The 22,616-nt window shown below is 36.5% G+C and overlaps 1 protein-coding gene across 1 annotated transcript; it reads left to right on the top strand.

Annotated features, from left to right (window-relative positions):
• Nucleotides 1-1,047: 1,047 nt before the first annotated feature.
• Nucleotides 1,048-17,214, top strand: erlec1 (endoplasmic reticulum lectin 1). Its single transcript, XM_066662242.1, has 14 exons — nucleotides 1,048-1,343; nucleotides 2,034-2,138; nucleotides 2,452-2,532; nucleotides 4,051-4,128; nucleotides 6,335-6,395; nucleotides 6,493-6,530; nucleotides 6,694-6,917; nucleotides 7,987-8,125; nucleotides 9,692-9,853; nucleotides 10,022-10,081; nucleotides 10,438-10,562; nucleotides 10,659-10,736; nucleotides 10,853-10,928; nucleotides 15,270-17,214. Exons 1-14 carry the CDS (start codon nucleotides 1,170-1,172, stop codon nucleotides 15,339-15,341), a joined length of 1,473 nt encoding a protein of 490 aa, XP_066518339.1. The 5' UTR covers nucleotides 1,048-1,169; the 3' UTR covers nucleotides 15,342-17,214.
• Nucleotides 17,215-22,616: the final 5,402 nt, after the last annotated feature.

Genomic DNA, 22,616 nt, shown 5'->3' with positions numbered 1-22,616 from the left:
TGGGGTTTTTCAGGAGTTGGGCTCAACCCCTTAATCAATGAAAGGAAATCTTAATGCTTCAGCAAACCAACAGATTTTGGACAATTTCTTGCTCCCAACTTTGTGGGAATGGTTTAGGGATGGCCCCTTGCTGTTCCAACAGGACTGCACACCAGTGCATAAGCAAGGTCCCTAAGTACATGGATGAGTGGTGTGGAAGAACTTGACTGGAGTCCTGACCTCAACCTGATATAACACCAATTTAGAGTGGAGAGTGTAAGCCTGGCCTTTCTCATCCAACATCAATGTCTGACCTCAAAAATGCACTCCTGGAAAAATGGTCAAAACGTCTCATAAACTCACTCTGAAAACTTGCTTAAGCCTTCCCAGAAGAGATGAAGCTGTTATAACTCCAAATGGTAGGCTGATATCATATGAAACCCTATGGATTAAGAATGGGATGTCACTCAAGATCATTATGCATGCGAACGCAAATGAGCAAATACTTTGGCAATGTTGTATTATTATTATTTGTTCACTTAGCTATTATCATCTGTCACTTAGTAAATCTATTATTACTCGATATCTGAAATTTGTTTCTTCTTATTACTATTCCTGCTACTTATTATTATTTTACTCATTACTATTTCTTTGGTTGATCTTTTTACAATTTCGTTGTAAAACAGTTGTACAACGACAATACTGTTCTCCAATTTCATCTAAAAGAAATAAAATATCGCAAACTAGAATACGAATGAATCGCTAACCACAACTTTAACCTTTAAATCAGTGTGTTAACGAGTTTGTATTTTTGTTTTGGACCGAAAAGTAGTCTCCGCACATCTATACGGATATAGTCAGCTATAAACAAACATGCATTATGTGTAATTTCAGCTTTTTAAAGACGATAAACGACAGATCATCTCATTTTGTGTTTGTTCACGGTTTCAATTGAGGGTAAAGCAGTAACGTAGCGCATGCGCAGTCGAAATAGGGTAACACCGGAACGGAGATGACGCGACTATTTACGTGGCTCTGACGACACGGACGTGGCAGGCTGGGAGCAATTCCTGTTAGGTTTAATCTACGGGAGTGGGGGGAGCTAACACTAGCTACAAGGGACGTTTATAGTCATATGGTTTGTCGTGATTAGACGCATTTTTTTAGTTCTTCAAAAAAAAAAAAATATAATGAAGTCGAGAGTGATTGTTATTCCTGAAGTTACTTTTGGTGCTCGCTATTTTGCCACCTGTGTGTGTGCAGTACTACTGCTCTGTGTTTATGCGTCTGCTCACCGTAGCACTTATATGTTTACTGATGACATTCCCTTTAAAATCAACTGGCCTGGGGAACAGATCCGCCTGGTAAGAACAGATGTGTAAAATGGTCTTCTATTGCTACTGACAGTTTGATAACATACGCATTCAGCAGTTGATTTACGCCTGCCAGACATGTAAACAGTTGTTTTTATTTACTGTTCAACACAGTAAACATTCATTTGTCTTCTGAATGTTTATGTTTACCGTTGATAATATTAAACAGATAAACTTTTAAAATGTTTTAGCAAGACTATTTCTATCAGTGTATGACTTTTTTAAGCCAAAACTTAGCAATTATTCGTAAACAGTGGTATCAGGCAGTAGACAACATATTCCTAACCATTTATGTAATAAATGACCATGAGGTAACTTTCAGAGGCATTAAACGCTTCAGACACCAGGTTCCTATTACTAGCTCTGTGAGCAATTCTGCTGAAAAATGCCAATCACTTTAAGAAGAAAGTGCATTGTGGGATTTCCTGTAGGCTAGTGCTCAATGACATGTATGCAAATAGACTTGGATATTTGTCTGTTCCAACAACCAGTCCAAAATCTTCTTCTGAGAAGAATAAAAGCAACCTCCCTATTAACCTTTTATTGAGAAGTGATGTTGCACATTTTAAAATAAATATAGTTAAGCACAAAGTCTTTGACATAAAGTGTACTCTAAAATCACAAATCCAGCTGAAACAATGTAATCATATAATAACTCCTATACATGGTTGTCATCTTCAGCCAACCTCCAGGGGTCTGTATAAAGAAGATGATTTCCTTATTATGACAACAGCAGAGAAAGAGAAATACAAGTGCTTATTACCTTCCCTGGCTGATGGAGATGAGGTAAAGAGTTTAATTAATTAATTTATTTAGAATGTGTGTGAGTGTGTATTGCCCTGTGTGGGACTGGCGCCCCCTCGAGGGTGTGTTCCTGCCTTGCGCCCAGTGATTCCAGGTAGACTCTGGCCCCATGCGACCCTGAACTGGATAAGCAGTAACAGATAATGAATGAATGAATGAATTTATTTATTTATTGTGTGTGTTTTGGGGGATGTGGGGGGCATTTTGACTTTGTCACTATCTCTTATTCTGCCACTACACTCTTGCTTGACTTTTCCCTCATTTTTAAAATTCTGCCTCACTTTATCTTTGTCAGGATGAGGAAAAAGGGTATACAGGGCATGGCCCAGCTTTGTTGCTTTCACCATTATTCAAACAGAGCAGCTGTTCATACAGGGTAAGTTTCACATCTCGGTTGGTCTTTTTTTAAAAACTCTTCTTTGCACCATTTCAAAAACAGTACTGCAGATATACTCTGAATGACTTGATCATTTATTATATTAACAGCCTTTTAGTATTATTTGATCACAGTGAACAGCATTCAGTCACACACTTTTTTTTTCTTAGATTTATTTCATATTATACAATTTTTTTTCCCAACAAGTTGATACAATTCCCTTAAGTATTAATGAAACATATGTGACATGCTTTGATCAACATACAAACCATTTCCAAAAAAAATCTGGGGTGCAGTGCAATAAAAAAATAAAACCTAATGTAATGTTGTGCAAATCATTAATGATTTAAACCCTATATTTATTTGAAAATAATACAATGACAGCGTTTTAAAGGAGCAATCTGTAATACTGAGAGCAAGCATTTAAAATGGGTATTGCACACCACATTCAAAACACTGGACAGAGTTATCTGCCCACCCCAGACAACAAAGCTCACACGGGTTGCCAGGTTGAAGATAACTGACCTACACAAATGAATACAAGATGTTTTCAAAAATTTTGGGCAGGCAAAGCCAAAAAGGATGAGCCAAAATCCACATATTTACAAAGAAAAGTGTATATTATTTCACTATAATATCTACCTATGCTAGTGGAAGGCAAAAAAGTGAAGAAGCTGCTATGTTTTTTCCGGTATTTACCAGCTTCATATTTTACTTTTCATTTCTATCTGAAATGTTTCACTAGAAAAGGCTGATGTTATCCTCCTTATCAATTTTACCCATCCGTGTTAAATGATGTTTTAGGAGACAGGTGTTTCCTTCTTACTAATAGCATTTTTCTTTTTTTAAATGATCTCTTCCACCTTAAATACGGGACTATGCAAGGCTGAAGTTGGCTTTTGCAACACAACTCTTAGTCATCACTATTAATTTAAAGCACAAAAACCTGGGGCTTTAATGAACCGTCTGTGATGTCCTTTAGTAAAAATACCATTCTCATTCTATCTACAGAGTCCTTTACAAATGGCCCTTGAACAAATGGTTTCAGAACCTGTTTCTTTAAAGGAAAATGAGCCAATGTTTACCTCAACATGAGTGCACAGAATTAAAAAGCAAGTTAGAAGAAGCTCTGTTTTTTTTAGCCATGTTCTTTGTATTCTCCCTTCTGATTTTTGACATTTTCAATATTCTTGTCGAAGTCCAGCTCTGTGATTGGAGATACACAGATGAGTATCTAAAGTCTCTGCATATGACCGAGGAAGTGGATTAAAATCTTAAGTAGTTCATTTTCTGACTTGGGAAACCCACAAAAACTGAGTGGGGTGTCCAATTTCCCCTAAAATGTCCAATTTAAAGTTTGTTTAATTTAAAAATGTGCACCTTACACAAACTAAATTATAGTAGCTTTACTATTATAGCAGTGGCACCGGTTCTTGTTTGTGACCGGGGGGTGGTGAACAACAGGGCAACAACCTTGTAACCATATACTATATTTTTATTTATTTGTTTATTTTTCAGATTGAGTCTTACTGGACATATGAGGTATGCCATGGTAAACATGTGAGGCAGTATCACGAGGAGAAGGAGACTGGGCAGGTTTGTTTTAGCAGTTTCAAATATTGCGTTAAATAAGTTTAATATTATATGAATATATATTAATGATAGTATTTTGCATCAGTAATGTGAATTCTGTGGAGCTGATTTAGTGCCAACAACACAGCCATTAAAACAAAATGTTTCGTAATAACCAACCAAATAATTGAAGACAACAATTGAAAATATTCCAACAATCTTACTCACATTAGGTTCAGATTGTACTGGAAATATGTAGTCTGTTTCATGGAGGCCCAGCCTTGCATCTTACAAGATTTTAAGTATCTACTGCTAAAATCTTGGTGCCAGATAACACCTTCAGAGGTCTTGTGTAGTCCATGCACTGACAGGTCAAAAATATTTTGGTGTTTTAGTAAGACCACATCAGATGACATCAGTGTCAAATTTAACAGATCACATAAGTGTCCAACTTAACTCACACTATCAAACTCTCTCACACATACCATCATACTCTCTCATACACACTATCAAACTTTTGAAAACACACTATCAAACATTTGCAGACATTATCAAACACTCTCCCATACACAAACCAAGACTCTCGCACTAGCAATCTTTCACTCCAGTAACGTGGCATTTCTAACACAGTACTATAAAGGGAGCACAACATGATTTGGTATACAGCCATTGTCGGTCAACAATTTATCTCTTCCACACAATATAACAAAGAGATTTTAAACATATAAAATAAATAGTTGCAGAGAAACAATGATATCGGCATTTTTAGCTCTAAATGAACTTTTTCTTCCCTTAAACATTCTAGTTAGATAACATTAGCTGACTTGCAACACTAGTTCTGAGGCACTTTCTAGCACTTAAATTTTAATGTGACTGCTTGGCTGTGTACACTGCCAAGTTAAACCTAATAATATTAGTATATTTATTTGAAAATATCTTGCAGTGTGCCCACTCTGTCTATTATTATTATCCTCTGCTGTTTACATTCAAACTGAGGGGAAGAGCAGTTACTCCAACAATGGATGAACCACACATTAACCCTGCAGCTGGGTTAAATAAATTAATCCAAATGCTGAATAAAAAAAAGACTGAAAGTAATACTCAGCAAGCCTAACCAATTACTCATTGTAGAAAGTGAAACACTGTTGGGGTGGTTTAGATGTCCTTAAAACACCAAGCATACACACATTTGAAGGTTTATGAATGTCACCTCTACTGTGAGACAACTCGTAATAAAGCTAGAAAAATTGACCCAGTTTTTAGCTCATATGCATCATAGTTAAAATTAAAAGAGAGAATGTTTATTCTCCGTTGTAAATAAGAGCATATTCTCTTCTGTTTTGCTAACAAAATGAATTTACTTTTGCGTTACTGGTAAGTTTTAAATTGATTTCTTAAAGAAAAAGATATCAAATTCAATAAGAGCACCTTAGTGACTGAAAAAGAGTCTTAGAGCAACATAATTTTAGTGCCAGTTTCTCTTGTCAAGGCACAGAATTGGAGTTGTTTTGATGGCTAGCTTAGACATCACTATATTTGCAAAGCACAAAATATATTTCTCACACACACACACACAAAAGCCTTTCCAGTATGAATGTCCCTTGAATGCCATGTTTCTGAAATGTATGTCATTTTCTTTAATTCAAGTATACTGTCTAACAGTAGCAGTGAGTCTAATTAGAGTCTAACTATTCTAATTAGATCCAGTTTGATACTTTCAAAGTGTTAAGCAGGCCTCACTGTCCGGATTCTTCCACTTGCATTCTGGTTGACAATCTGCCTCATGCCAAAATAGCAGACTTGTGATCCTGGTGTCAGTCAAATTTATTTTCCTACAGTCGTTGGTCTCTTTTATTCTAGCACAGCTCCCGCTCGAAATGGAGCTGGTGATGTCACAAAATCCTGTCTCTGTAACAAATATAGTTTGTTTCCAAACTATCAGAATCATCATTACCACTCTTACTGCTGTGTTGACCAGTTTGGTTTCACTAATATGGCCGCACCAACAAGTGTGACATTACTCTGGTCATGTGGATTAAATGGTCCTGTAAAATGCTGTTGAAATATTTTTGGTTCAGCATGGTAAAATCTCTTGTGTGCAAGTTGCAGACTCTAAATTGGGCAAAATAGGAGGTGACAGCACAGTTTAAATTGGAACAGAACATTATTAAAAAAAATAAATAAAATAAAAAGTTTTTTGTAAACTTTTTGTGGTGTGTTATATCTGCAGAAACTAAACATTCAGGAGTACTACCTGGGTACCATGAATAAACACCCTGATGATGTGACAGGTGAAGAATATTTTTTAAATATTTGTAAATGTGATTGTAAAAATTCTAATAATTGTCTCTGTTCTGTTTAATTTAATAAGCTCTCTATGTTCCTCAGAATCTGAAGCTGGTAAAGTGGAGGATACTGTCAATGAGGTGTGTGAAATGCTTGAATATTTCTCCTATTTACAGAAAGGATAATATATGGAAGTTGCTTGTATTCCCTTTTTTAATATCAGTATTGTGGCATCAACATATAAATATAATATGTTTGGTATATGGTGTCTGATATATTTGTTTACAATTGTCTAATATACAGGTGCCAACTAAGAATGTAGAAGGCCAACTTACACCTTACTATCCTGTGGAGATGGGGAACGGCACTCCATGTCTGCTCAAACAGAACAAACCTCGCTCCACCTCGGTGCTGTATGTTTGTCACCCAGAAGCCAAGCATGAGATTCTCTCCATTGCTGAGGTTACCACCTGCGAGTATGAGGTCGTGGTCCTTACCCCACTGCTCTGTGCTCATCCCAAGTACAGGTACACACAGACAACAGCCTAGATTAGAGAGCAAATACCATTTATATTCTTCAAATTGATCAAGGACCTGCACAGTATTTTGCAGTACTTGGGGTGGGAAAAATGAAAATATTGTTTTCAATATATACAAATTATTTTATTAGAGGAAAGAGTTGAAAAATCCATTTGTGAAATTTTGTAAAATGCAAAAAAATGCACAAATCTGTGATTTGATTCTTGTACATTTTAACAGACAGAATTACACAAAAGCATCATACTTAAAAAGAAAAAAAAAATCATCCAGACATTTACTAACCAAATTTCCAAACATCAGCATTTGCATGGCGGTGCACCTGTGCTCACGTAATGTGTGATCTGCATATATGTGAAGATCATATTGGTAATTGAAAGACAAGCTTCCATCAAGGACAATGCCAGACCTCATTCTGCACAACCTACACAACCATGTCTTTGTATACACAGTGTGCATCTTCGTGATTGGCCTGCCTGCAGTCTCCAGACTGTTGAGCAGCTCAGGTTTTGTATACAGCACAAATGGTCACATATCCTACTTACAAAACAGTTAGTATCTTATATTCCCAAAATATATATCCTATACAAATATATATTTGAAATCCAAAACATTGCTTCTGGTAAAATTAGGGGCTGGTTACTCACTGTGTATTTGTGTGTTGTTTTACTTTTTTTTGTACTGAGCTCTGTGCCCCAGTTCTTGCAGATCACATTCATTTGGTTGTGTTTGACAGGTCTCTCTGAAAGATTTACACATCACATTTAGCACCTACTTTTGTACCAGGCGTGAGCAGTATCTAAAACAGTACCCGGTTCCAAGGACCAGGTACCAGATTTAGCCAGTGGCAAAAGAGCTGAGTCGAGTCAAGTTTTGTAGGCCCAAGCAGTGGAAAAGTATATTAGATATGGGGCTCATTTATTCTAGTGTGCTTTTCTCAACAGCCTAGTGATCAGGGGATTTATACTGCTCTAGCTAGCACTGCATTTCACGCAGCTGAAGTTTGATATTTTTATACATATAAGGTATCATTTTCATGACAAATTTGTTTCTCATCAGGTTCAAATCATCCCCGGTGAACACCATCTTTTGCCAGGCTCTGGCAGGATCCCCCTTCAGACCCCAGAGTCTCTCACAGTTGGACAAACAGCAGGAGGAGCTTCTTAGGCCACACTCCAGCTCTTCCACTGAGAGAGAGGTGAGAGAAGCGGGGAAAATGCATTATACCGAACATCAGAACTAAGGCAAATTTATTGTATATAATGGTGCTTTTCCACTTTATGGTACCTACTTTATTTGACTCTAAACAGATCTGCTCGGCTGTATTCGCTTGGTGTCTGGTTGGGTTTTCCACTATAAATCTGTCCCTTAAAATATAACCTGTGACGTTGTAAATCACCATCTCTAATGGGAATCATGGGCTTTTGAAACCACAATAGCAGCGGTGGTAATGGGTAATGTTAAGCATTGTACCATGTATTAAACTGTTGTTTTGGGTCTGAACACAGCTCCTCACATCAGATCAGTGGACTTTATTTTTATGTTCTTTGTTGCCCCTTGCAGCTCTCGAGGGAGATAATGTTGCTTCCCAATCCAATGAGTGTTTAAACCTCAAAAAACACAGCATAATTTTATCACCTGCTATAGTGAGTCTGATTAAAAACAAATGTCATTGCTATTGATGCTTGGATATATCGCAAACACTTGGCCTGTGTTGGATGTCTGCATTTTGTTGTGTAGAAAAGCCTCTCTGGCCAATCAGTACTCTGCAAGGATTACGTGTCATGTTTGGTCCCCGCTCTGTTTGGAACAACAAGCGAGGAGGATCTAAAAAATTACCCGGTTCCACATACCAGATACCAGATTTGCCTCATGGAATATCAATATCAGGAGCTGAGTACGGCCTAGTTAAGTCAGGTAGACACCATGCAGAGGAAAAGCACCATAACAAATTATAAAAAAAAATATCTTAAGACTTGTTAAACATGTGCTTGTTGGAAAGCTTATGCCTTTTAACTGTTTGTTTTCACTTAGGGCTAGGAACTAGGGGTAGGCAATATTGCCCTAGAATAATATCAAGATATATCATGGTATCTTTGCGAAAACAGTATTTTTGGTGATATGAGAAAACACTGAAAAAAAAAAACAGTATTAATTTCAGGAACATTGAAATTGCAACAAAATTATTGTAACAAAATTTTATTTTAGTATAAATGTAATTTAGCATAAATGTATTTTAAACATTCAGTAGAAACAAAATATCTATACATTTTATTTGTTTAACAACAGCAACTTATAAAGATTCTGATGCTGTATTAAAAATGTAACACAAATTCCACAAAACTGAAGTGCAGGAAAATTTAGTGCATGCCTATAAACAGCAAACATTAAGGTATATCAAAAAGACCTTTAAAGTTGGCTGTCACATTGGCTGTTGAGCTCTTTTTTGATTTTCCTCATACTCAGCTTAGTACTTCTGTTGGTGAAGCAGATTAGATGTGTTTTCCCCCTTTTTGTTGTTACAGGCATCTTTAATATCTTACATATTTTCTTGGTTTGTTGTACATGTGATATTTGTAACCAAACCATCTAAAAACTACTGAAGTTGCAACCCGTTTTGAAACCTCTACACCACAGAGCCAAAATTACACTAGTATTATCATAAATTATACCATCAGGACCACAAATAACCATCAAGAAATCTTGAGAAGCACTGATGCACTCCCCCCCCCCCACCTCCCCTCCTTCTCCCTCCTCCTATCAGGAGGACACATCTCCTGTGCGTGAAGAGGCCTACACCTCTACCCATAAACCCCTGGCTGTTGGTGGTCAAGCCCATGTCACAGTGGGCACAACCCACATCTCCCGCCTGACCGACGAACAGCTCATCAAGGAGTTCCTCAGTGGCTCATACTGTCTGCATGGGGTAAAGCTATAATGAATCATAACACTGTTTTAACAGTGCTGATCTTGGATCAGCTTCTCCTGAACCGCAGATACTATACCATGTTATATAGCTCATGTTGTGTTTATATATATAATCCCCTCCCCTTAGTATTGCGGGTGAAATAAATACCTGTATGCTCTTGTTTAGGGAGTTGGATGGTGGAAATATGAATTCTGTTATGGAAAGCATGTCCATCAATATCATGAGGTAAGAGGAGAAGGAGAGTTATTGATTGTGACATTTGTAATTTTTGTGCATATGCAAATACAATGCAATATATTAGTAATTGGTTAGTGCATTGTTAAATTTAACTACATATGAATGTATTTTGGTATGAATCGAGGTAATTTTTGCAAGCGATTTTATGTCCTTAAAGTCCCACATATTAATAGAATATTTTTGGAACAGAAAAAAAATCGACAATCCAAAAATTCATGCATTTGAATAATCATCTTCAGAACACAGAATCATTTTGCTATACTCATTTCTGCTTTACACAGTTTGCCAGTGTGACTTCTATACTTTCCGTTGTTTAACTATTGCTGGTTTCTGTGCCACTAAAGGATAAAGAGCACGGGAAGAATATCGTGGTAGTAGGCAGCTGGAATCGAGAGGAACATTTAGAATGGGCCAAGAAAAATGTGGCTCGTACCTATCAGCTCAAAGATGATGGAATGCAGAAAGTGAGGTATGACCCTCTTATTATTTGTAAGGTTTCCTGACAGACCAGTGTCTTTTGCTTTTTATAAATTCATTTTTTTTTTTCCTTTTTATATGTTGCCAGAGTGGTGTCCCACTTTTATGGACATGGAGATGTGTGTGACCTGACAGGGAAGCCAAGACAGGTTGTAGTGAAATTGAAGTGAGTGAACACACCGGACAAAATTATTTAAGTCAGTAGGTATTACACAGTGAATGTGTACAGATTTGTGTTTTCTGGGTCTTTCAGCCAGGTGTTTTTCCGTCTCGTTTTTTCAGGTGTAAGGAATCAGAGTCTCCTCATGCTGTAACTGTGTACCTGTTGGAGCCTCAAACCTGCCAGTATAATCTAGGGGTGAGAACTAAACTTAATTATATTGAGATGTAAACACAGTCATGGATGTTTGATTGATCATTGTAGAATATCTTAGATAGATAGACATATACAATTAAAATATAAATATAAAAAATATAATTATACATTTCTGAAACAGAAATATAGCCTTTTTATAAATGATATATTATATATAATATATATATTTTATTTATAAATTATTCACTGTCAGGAATATATTTTAGTTCATTGGACTTTATATTTTATATAGCTAAGATATGTGTATAGATTATATTTGTTTACTTTTATAAAACATAAGTGATATTGTAAATTTACTTTGTGCTTCAAATGTGTCCTCCTGTACATATGAAAATTTGAATTAACAAGAATAAAAATTTTACCTTTTAATTCTTTATATGTTAAAGCCTTTCAGAAAGAACGTTTTCAGTTTTATCAATTCAGCATTTATTGACAGCTGTCTAGCCAAATAATAATGTCTAATTACTCCTGATTAGAAAAAACTTTTCGGTTGGGGAATCTTTTCTGCAATGTTCTTCTTTACTTCAGAGTATTCAGATTTTTTTCACAGTGAAAGAGCTCGATTGTACCAGCTATGAGTTAGTTTGAATTTTACATCAGACATTTTAATCATTTTGACAGTTTTAACTTCTCTGTACATGGAGACTATATAAATGAATGTCATAATTTCTGGACTTAACCTGTTCGAGCTCTACGTGTGAATGCAGATGTCCGTAACATTTGTCTTGCACGCATTCAATAGGCCATTGCACGTTTACACATGATTTCAAATGTCCATTACATTTGTAAGACGCGTCTTCTGTACCTTCGAAGCCACGCTGTTGTAGCACATAAACTTGCTTAAATAGCCAGGGATGTCCCAAGAAAGTCAGTGTTACTGCAAAGATTTGGAGTATTGGTCTATATTTACAAAAAATATATCCTGGCTGTCCAATGAAAAACATGTATCTTCATTTTTTGTGAATTTTTAGATTACAACAAAATTTGGATGCAGCAAATATGGAGCTAAATCAATGTATTTGAATCTCAATTTGGAATATTTTAATTATATTTGTCTGAATTTTTTATATTTTAATTTATCTGAGTTTTTTATATGGCGGCACAGTGGCGCAACAGGTAGTGTCGCAGTCACACAGCTCCAGGGACCTGTAGGTTGTGGGTTCCAATCCCACTCTGGGTAACTTGTCTGTGAGGAGTTTGGTGTGTTCTCCCTGTGTTCGTGTGTGGTTTTGTCCGAGTGCTCTGGTTTCCTCCCACGGTCCAAAAACACACGTTGTTAGGTGGATTGGTTACTCAAGTGTCCATATGTGTGAGTGAATGTGTGTGTCACCCTATGAAGACTGGCACCCTCTCCAGGTGTGTTCCTGCCTTGTGCCCAGCCATTCTGGGTTCTCACTGAGCCTGTGAACTGAATAAGTGGTTACAGGTAATAAATGAATTAATTAATGAATTTTGGATATTTGAAATATATTAGTAAGGCATTTGATAAACTTGAAATTTTCTGGTGTTGATATATTCAGATTTGGAAAAATTCAGATAAAAAAATCCAGACCCAAATATTCGAATCCAGGCCAGAGGTCAACCCGTTGGGCTTCTCAGGAAAAGTTAATGTACACAGAGATTGTCACAGTGTTTTACTGGACACATCTGACTGAAGTAAATTCATCTACACAGTGTCTCTGTTTTAAGTTTACACCAAAAGAAGAGAAATCTCCAGGTTATAAATCCACATTATCAGAGGGCATGTTTTTTTTCTTGGGGTTTTTTTTTGGCCTCGTTAATTTTATATGAGGCAACTGGGCCAACATTGCACACAGCACTGTTTTTAAAACATGACATTTATACAGAAATATATGTATTCCTACATAAGTGGTAGGTTCTTTGCAATACCCGGTTCCTACTATATATAATTCTGGTTAATAAATAATACATGTATTTGTGTTTAGTAATGAGTCAAGCTCAGTTTAATTTGCCGTAGTGGTATAATGAAAGCATCATGCAGTTCAGAACAATATATGATCATGGAAAGCCTGTCTGTTCATGACAAACTACAAAAGTGAAGACGCTGGTTAAATGATACTACGTTCGTTTATGCAAAAAAACTCATGATCCGAAACACCTCCACACATGAATAAGAGATTATGATAAAACCTCCACTTTCAACACATTTCTGTCTGAGCATACAGTAAAACATTTGAACAGAGCTCTGCTAAACAGCATGAAATATGTTTAAGCTGTAGTGATGGACAGTTTTACTCTCAGACCCCTTCATTACTTGAACACGGCACCCCTTTTGCTCACGCTTACACTGTCATTCAAGTGCTCACTTCAAGGAAGTACTTTGGGCTCAGGGTAGGAATTGGAATGGAGTAAGATTGCTCTGGGATTGGTGGCTGTGAGAAGAGGGTGGAGTGATTGGTTAATGCTGTTATCACTTTGTGGAAGTTTGCTTTTCCTAAGAAGCCTGCTGGTTGACCTCAATTTCAAGTTTAACAAATGCCATACAAATATAAGGCTAATATAAATTATTCAGATGTATATAATTCAAATATAAAATTCAGACAAATATTCAAATACTTAAGTCATTCACTTAGCTTCATATACTTCACACTGTGGACAATTCATGATGAATGGACCAAAAGAAATGCTCCAAATTCCATTACTTGGAATTTTTTTTTTTTTTTTTTTTTTTTTTTACGTTGACCTCCGTTTTCCTTTTCCTGTAAAGTTGCTATATTGGAGATGTTTGTTTTTCACTGGACAGCAAAGATGAAGTGGCAGACTGTATTATGTGATGGTGATTTTCTAAACCCATGTGGCTATATGTATCACAGAAGCAATGTGGCCATGTATGCAGTGTCATTTAAAAGCTAGAAGGTCACCCACATTCAACAATGGTGACTGGCTATGTCCTACACAGAACAAGATTTTTCTGAAATTCCTTTCACTGTTTCCCATACATAACATTGGGAAAAGATAAAGACCTAATTGCTTTGCTGACATGCACTGAGAAATGTTCTTTTTGAATGGTTAGAAAAAGCCCTCACAAAGTTTAGCCTAAACGATGAGCCATGACACCCTGCAAAGCTAGAGCTTTTGGACAGAGCCCTTGTCATACATTTTTATGTACACCTGCTTGCAGTTTATTGTTACAAAATGCATTAAACTTGAAGTTTACTTGAATATAAACTTTTCATATATAAAGCAGATTTGTTTCTGCATTATGTCAATGCAAAATGTAGGACATTGTCTGCACAAGTTGTCTACGCTCTTGTGAGATGTCTGTGTTGCTCTGCATTTACAGCCAGGAAGGAAACACATGCAGCACTGGTGCTTTTTCCTACCTTGTTCCTCACTCTTCATTGCATTTTTATTTGTGGTGGCCATATTTTAAATTGTATATCCCTCAAGTTCTTCTACCTCTTCATACATTTCATGACGTTCAACCTGATGTTTGAAGAAATGCCTTGCCATAAATTTTCCACCATCTGGCTGTCTTTATAGTGTGCCGTAGTTCATTTTTCTAGACTTTTTCAGTTAATCTTTCCTTAACTTGATCCATGTTCATCCAACTGCAGTACAGTAAGGTTTGCATCACCATGATGTGTATTTACATTTCTGGAGAGGTGCACTTCAGACTTCAGACTACAGTGTAGGGTACGTGGCTTCACACTAACTACACTGTACTTGTGGTGTAGATTCTAAAAGAAATATAAATTGGATTTTAATTGGCCTGGTTTTGAATGTGTGGCAGGCCTAAATTATTTTAATAATCTTTTTTTATACATTTGCCACCTTTACTAGAAATGGGGTTTGTATTCCATGTAAGGTGGCTTGAAGTTTCTTAAAACACACTTAATAATTCGACTTTATCCTCTACCTTAAATGAATTCTGTTGTGAGACAACTTTGCTTGGATTTGTCTTTGAGCATACAAATCTGTCACCAAACTGACAAAACTATGGAAACAAACATGAAAACCAAGACGTATGTTATCAGCATTTTCATATGCTGTATGCATTTTCAATCCAATGCACATTTTGTAACATTAGTGAATGCTTCCTTATGGTTCAGTAGCTCTCCACACTGATTGCACTGATGTTTATACTCATCTCCAGTTCTGCATATGGGAAACAAAGAACTCAGGCCAAGAAACACAACACAGATTGGAGCTTCTGGAGGAGCACTGAAAGGAAGAGTGTGTTTACCCTCCTGCCCAGTTCAGATTTCGACAGTCATTCTCCAGAATCATATAAAAGACATTTTAACATAAGAGATTTAACCAAACAATTTGCTAATGTTTGTAATAATATTCTTTCTTCAGGTGGAATCTCCAGTGATCTGTAAGATTCTGGACACAGCTGATGAGAATGGCTTTCTCTCTGCCCCTAGCTAAAAATAACAAAAATGGACCCCTGTATGCAGAAAAAAAGCAATTTTACTTGAAGTGATCTGTGTTTTTTTGGAGAAGGAGCTTTGGTGTATGCTTTGAGATGGAAATGAGATGAGTGGCCAAGAACTCCTCACTCTCCCTTTTAAAAGCCCTGAAGGTTCCCTTTGAACTGAGCCCTTCTGGACTGAGCTGTGGATGAACTGTTGTATGCACTGCTGGCATTACAAGAAATTGGAAGTCTTCTATAATCAACTAAACTGAGAAAATGTTGGATTCCTCAGATGTGCAGGAGGACATTTTTATTCGTTTGTGGTTAGTTATTTCTGTTGCCACGTTTTAATGAATGGATATGAATAAACACACTGCAGTTATCTTTCTAAGTTTAATGCAGACACTTGTTCTTATTAGAAAGTAACAAATTTGGTTGTTTTAACTGTTTTTATTTATTTGGTTTAATTTCTGTTAATGCTTGCTTTTGCCATTTTGCACTTGGAAAAATGTACATGATGAAGCTGGGATGTAAAAAATTCATAATGTGATTTGATTTAACTCTGCAAATATTTGGAAAGGGTCTGTGAACAGTGGAGTGATACGTACTCATGCTCTACTGTTGCCTTATTTGCTATGTCATATTTAATCTTCAGTACCTTTGTTTGCCTTTTGGGGAATAAATCCTCTACCCTCTGTTCATCTTGCTCAACTTTCCCCTTATCTTTCTGTGATGAGTCTCCGACCAGAGGTGGGTAGAGTAGCCAAGAATTGTACTCAAGTACAGTTTGAGTATTGTTACTTTAGTATAATATGACTCAAGTAAAAATAAAAAGTAGTCACCCAATTAATTGCTTGAGTAAGAGTAAAAAGTACTAAGTGAAAAAACAACTCAAGTGCTGAGTAACTTCATTGTTTAATAGTCAGGTGTCAAATAATACACCTGAATGCACAAAAATATAAAACGGCAGTGAACAAATTTTTGAACAACTAAACAATTATAAATTAAATCTTTACTAGGTAACAAATTAAATTCACCGACAATAACTAATTTTATGTGGGGCCAGGGATGCTGTGTTTCTTTGGGTTGTTGCAAAACGCACACCTTTGTCTCTGCCATTGTACTGTGATTCTGTGCTCTTTTCCAACTGTTTGCCACAGGGATTTTTTGAGTGGTCATGTGATGGCATGACACTGTTTGATTGGTGAAACTGAGTCAAATGTCTCTAGTGGCGACTTTCGATTGGTGAGATGCTAGGTCATGTGATAGAGCCACTGTTGGAAGTCTTGACAAAACAAAGAGATTGTGCATTAGACAGATCAATAAAAATAAGTAGCGAGTAGTGAGCAGAATGTAGCTCAGAGTAAAAGTACCCCTTCTTCTCCACAAATATACTCAAAAGTAAAAAGTATGCTGCATTAAAACTACTCTTATAAGTACAATTAATCCAAAAAGTTACTCAAGTAAATGTAGTGTGTAGTGTAGTTATTATCCACCTCTGTCTCTGCCCCGCTGAAGATCAGAACTGTATGTTTGCTGAATACAGCAGGTTTGAGCAACTACGCAAACTTGCGCACTTCTTCTCGTATCACATGGTTGAATAAAAAAAACTGGTTTAAATTCAGCTTATTTGTACTTTATCAACTGTAATGAATGCCTTAGGCCACAAATCCAAGCGACATTCTCACCAAACTTATTCAGTCTGCTCAAGCTCTTCTGAAAAATATACTGTTTTGCTTTATTTTGTTCAAGAGAAAATTTGTACCATTTCTGACAGGATTCCCCCTTTTGGCTGTTTCTGGCTTTCTTCCAAGTCCCTGTAGTACTTGCCTCTCAGATTTTTGTCCTGTTAAGCCATCTCAGATAATTTCCTAATTTAAATCTTCACCAACTGACTATTAAAGAATTGTCTCTAATATTTTGATTTCTATCCCATTTCATTCATCTCTTACATGTGCTCACATTGTACATTCATTCATTCATTCATTATCTGTAACTGCTTATCCAGTTCAGGGTCGCGGAGGGTCCAGAGCCTACCTGGAATCATTGGGCACAATGCGGGAATACACCCTGGAGGGGGCGCCAGTCCTTCACAGGGCAACACAGACACGCACACATTCACACCTACGGACACTTTTGAGTCATCAATCCACCTACCAACGTGTGTTTTTTAATCGTGAAAGGAAATCGGAGCACCCGGAGGAAGCCCACGCAGACACGGGGAGAACACACCAACTCCTCACAGACAGTCACCCGGAGCGGGAATCGAACCCACAACCTCCAGGCCCCTGGAGCTGTGTGACTGCGACACTGCCTGCTGCGCATATTGTCCATATACCAATGTGCTTACAGAGGGTTACAAAAGCCATATAAATCACAGCAACACAAAAGTTATGAAGCAAAACGTGGAAAACAAAACTCTAGTCAGAACAGGGGTGGCTAAAACGAAAGTGGTTAGTACCTATGCAGTGTCTGTGTGACCGATTGGAGGTGGTGAATTTCAGCAAAACAGAGGACAAAACAAAACTGGTATGGCCAGTGTTTCCACAGGGCAGTGCTAACATGCATGTGTCACTGGCCCAATGGTGAAAATAAAGAGCAGAGAGCAGCACACACTGAGGGTGACTTCATTCAACACAGTTTTTATGTAGAGTGTTCCATAAAGGCACAACTGTAATCAAAAAACATTTTTATAAAAATCAGATGTTTCCTCACTATTTGCTAGCTCTCTAGTCTGTGTGCTGAAAAACGTGCCTAATGTGTTTATGAAGCCCCAGTGTCTGTAAATGAGTAAAAAACTAACTCTCAGCTTTCTCTCTCTCTGCTCATGGGAGAGAATAAGCTTCTGTTGTTTTTTTAGACAACGGAAAGAACGAAAGCATGAACTGGGATGGGGATATTGCCCTATTCCTTCTCCATAGGTGTGGGTAATATTGAAAATATTTTTGCGTAAGGTGGAAATGTCTTAAGACGGCTATGCATTACTGAAAGTGCTACAAAACTAAACAAAAACTTACAATTTAAATTTCAGCCATACAGTCGTTTTTTTTTTTCATCTCAAGCATACGGTTCCACATTAAAAGACATTGAGATCCTGAATGTAAACAAACCATAATTTTTCCCCACTATCATAGACGTCCCCATTAAGACCATGTTCTTGACCTTCTGTTATTTACCACTTATATCCTGCCTTTTGGTGTGAATTTATTAATTTATTTTTACAGTGGTTGTAATGATAACCCAGAGTTCTTAAATATAGGCATTTTCCTCACCTAAAGCAAAGAATCTACAGGTCTTCCATTTTAATTGCAATGTTGATGGAATCCAAAACAAACAAACAAAGTTTACTCCCCTCCAAAGTTACATAGTGCAGTTTCTGCAGTGTTGAACCTATATTCCCCCTGAAACATGCCAATGATTATTAAGTTGTAATTTTAATGTAAAAATATTATATAATTTCCCTTTAAGTGTACCTTTCTACCATAGAGATTCTAAAAAGTTAATGTTGAATCCTTATCTCAAGATTATCTAAGTACATACGTACATAAATTGTTGATATTTTAGAATAAGACTACACTTATAAAGTTCTTTAAGTGCTTTACAATTTTATTTATTGGTTTATAAATTCAGTCTCTCCAGTCATCATTAACCCTGTCAGTTTAACCATTTAACGACCATTTTCAATTAATTAACCACCAACAAATTACTACAATTAACCAAAGTGAAATTACTAAATTCACATTGGGCGGCACGGTGGTGCAACACTTAATGTTGCTGTCCAGGGTCCTAGGGTTGTGGGTTCGAGCCCAGCTTCAGGTGACCGTGTGAGTTTGCTCTGGCTTTCTCCCACGGTCCAAAAATGCACATTGCTAGGTGAATTGGCTACTCAAAGGTGTCCACAGATGTATGTGTCACACTGTGAAGGACTGGCGCCTTCTACAGGGCATGTTCCCGCCTTGTGCCCAGTGATTCTGGGTAGGCTCTGGACCCACCGTGATGCTGAATTGAATAAGCAGTTACAGACAATGAATGAATGAGTAAACTCATATTCTTAGGTCTTGGCTTATTCTTTACCTAGACAATTTGACTAAGCTCTCTTGACACTTTCAATATTAGACAAAAAAGATGTCACTGTTTCTCTTTTATCTCTGTATTACAAATGATTAATAGTTACTTTTAAGGTGTTTACAACCTAATTAATAACCATGTAATAAACAGATTTTAAACCAGTTATACATTTTTATAAGTATAGTCTTATTTCAAAGTGGTGCCGATAAATCTCCTAGGCATTGAAATACAGTGGAACCTCTACTAAAGAACGCCTATATTTTTTTTTCCAGCCGGCGGCTGGAAATGGCCACTGAACCCAATAGGCGAGTCTCCCAGCGCCCCAGACTTGAGTGAGCTTTTAAGATTAGCATATTGTAGCTTTAGCAATGTAGCATTAGTGTAAATAGCAGACATCGAAATTTGTGCCAAGTTAAGCTGTATCTACGCTTCGTCTCCCCACATTCACCCGCCTACTCTCCGTTATTCCACCCACCCCCCACCTCCCGTCATACAGCCAGTGCCTGTGTCACTCCTCCAGCCAGTCGTCACGTCTTCAAGGTAGCGATGTGTAACCACTTAAAACTTTTTTTTACTTTTAGTAATGCAACGTTTTTTTTTTTTTTACTAATTTGAGAGTTTTGCAAACATATATCAGTGCAAAACGGGTGACTTTCGGGGTGGGCTGGAAGGCACTAATTGCTTTTCCATTATTTCAAATGGGAAAAAATGACTCGAGAAACGAACATTTCTACTTACGAACCGGGTCACGGAACGGATCAAGTTCATAGGTAGAGATTCCACTGTATTTATTAGGTGGCAAAAAATACTTTGGATATCTGGTCCTTACTATTACTTAGCACTTTTTATTATTTGCATTTTATTTATATATATTCATTTATTCATTCATTGTCTGTAACTACTTATACAATTCAGGGTTGTGACAGGTCCGGTGCCTACCTGGAATCACTGGGCGCAAGGTAGGAATACACCCTAGAAGAGGCAGCAGTCCTTAACTGGGTGACACACACTCACACATTCACTCACACGTACAAACACTTTTGAGTCGCCAATCCACTGATGAACATGTGTTTTTTGGACTGTGGGAAGAAACCAGATCACCTGGAGGAAACACATGTGGACACAGGAAGAACACAACAAACTCTTCACAGACAGTCACCCGGAGTGGGACTCAAATTCACAACCCCAGGAAACTGTAACTGTGTGACATTGACACTAGCTGTTTTTTTTAAAGAAAACCGTAGAACGTCACTTTTATCAGTCTCAAAATAATATATACCTCTTTTTTAATCACAATCACTTTAAACTGTGTTTGCAACAGAGAATATTCTGTGCAATTACTTCAACTCAGCCTTGATATTTCAACTCAGGTTTAGTTTGGCCATCAACTTGCATTTATTAACATTAGATGACGCTATTTAACAGCAGTGCTTTATTTATTTCAGAACATAAACAGCATGAGACAGTGAATGGTCAACTGTTATTCTTGTGTCAGGGTGCTCAGTTTTATTTATTTATTTATTTTTTATCCTGTTCACGGTTCATTCAAAACATTAACAAAACATACATACATAAATATGTGGTTTAACATACAGGCCACTTCGTATTTAAACACAGTCTCTATCAGAAAGACCAGAGAATGCAGTAATTAATGATCAGATTAATGATTACGCTGCATTGATAAGCAAATTGCTTCAACAAAACAGCTATAAGTTGGAAAAATGTTGAACAACTCTAGTAACAGGGAAACAACAGAGAGTTTAAATTTATGGGAGATGATAAGATATGGATTTGTTTTTTATCGGTAGACATTCTGTATGGAGGAATGTTCTCAGATATCTTGCCATATGTTCAACAGTCTAATTAAGCATTATATTAGAAGTCTTAGAGTTGTTATCTTTGCAAAGGGATGTTGCACAAAATTCTATTGAATGAATGGGTCAACAATTATGGCACACATATATTTGAGAAAATATTTATTTTATGGTAAGACTTAGATTTTATTCTTTCAATCATTTTATTTCAAATAAAATCAGACATTTGAATAAAACATTAAAAGGATGATCAACAATGTTTTAACAGCCCATGGTCCTGATGTTTCCCAGGTATGCCAATATTTTAGGAGAACGCTGTATTCATAAAATTTGTCAAATGGTATACCTGAAACATGTTGATAATACACAACACTGATTAACTGTTTGACATGAAATAAATGTAGCACATGAAAACCATCCTTTCTATTCAGTAGAATAAGATGAAGTGCTATCAAATAAAACAATGGATGGCTGTTTTTGTAAGGCTGCGTGACACCAGATTTGAGTTCCTAGTGTAGACATCAACAGTACTGTTTAAGAGTTAGACAAAAGAATCATAGTATGGTTGTAAAAAAGCACTGTTATATAAAAAAAAAAAAAAAAAAAAAAAAAAAAAAAAAACCCAGACACAATGTTTTTTTCACTCCATGCATGAAATGTGTCTAAAGTCTGCAAATTCATTCGTCTGCTTCATATAAAATATATTCAAAAGAATAATGATCCAACTATATGGCTGGTGTAGACTGATACTTGTCTTCTGTTTTACCAACTACATACCTGCCAATACATAAATATTTATAAAATGCAGAAATTATTCTAGAGGTAAATTATTTCTATCATGGAAAGTTGTATTAAGTTATCAAACTGAACTCAGAGTGCTTCAATCAGATGAGGCAGTTGCATAAAAAGTTTTTAATTTCTTTAAAAAAGCTGCAATCATCTGTTATGAGTTGAGCATAAACAATTGAAATCATGATTATACCAGCATTAGTAGTGGCAGTTTTTAACAATATGCCATTATACTAACCAAGTTATCCTTCATACTGGCAAGAATATAATAGTAGAACGCTCCAGTCCTGAAATACAGCAAAAAATGCATAATTACATAAAGAAAGGGTGGCCTCATAAATTAAACATTTCTGAGAACTCTTTTCAAAATAACATATATCAGGAAAGGGAAATCTACTTGCAAAACATTTAATAAGATATACATTGTAGAACACTTTCTCCAATTTTTTTGAATTTATCCTGAAAGGTGCAATGGTTTTCTCAAATTCACATTTTATGCAGGTTTTCTGTGAAATATTAAACTACTTTCATAGACTTCCACAAGGCAGGAATCATACAAATTTGAATATATTGCTAACGCAATAAAACAAAAGAGACACACATTTTACTACAAACATC

Source organism: Hoplias malabaricus, chromosome 2 (assembly GCF_029633855.1).
Source record: "Hoplias malabaricus isolate fHopMal1 chromosome 2, fHopMal1.hap1, whole genome shotgun sequence".
In the NCBI taxonomy this organism is placed as follows: Eukaryota; Metazoa; Chordata; class Actinopteri; order Characiformes; family Erythrinidae; genus Hoplias; species Hoplias malabaricus.
Note: the sequence above shows the minus strand (reverse complement) of the source record. Positions and strands in the feature narration are given on the sequence as shown.

Excerpts from the sequence above, each read along its gene's own strand:
- erlec1 (XM_066662242.1), top strand. The coding sequence starts at position 1,170 with ATGAAGTCGAGAGTGATTGTTATTCCTGAAGTTACTTTTGGTGCTCGC. Across the intron at positions 6,531-6,693 it reads TGGAGGATACTGTCAATGAG|GTGCCAACTAAGAATGTAGA; the intron begins GTGTGTGAAATG and ends TCTAATATACAG. Across the intron at positions 9,854-10,021 it reads GCTCATACTGTCTGCATGGG|GGAGTTGGATGGTGGAAATA; the intron begins GTAAAGCTATAA and ends GCTCTTGTTTAG.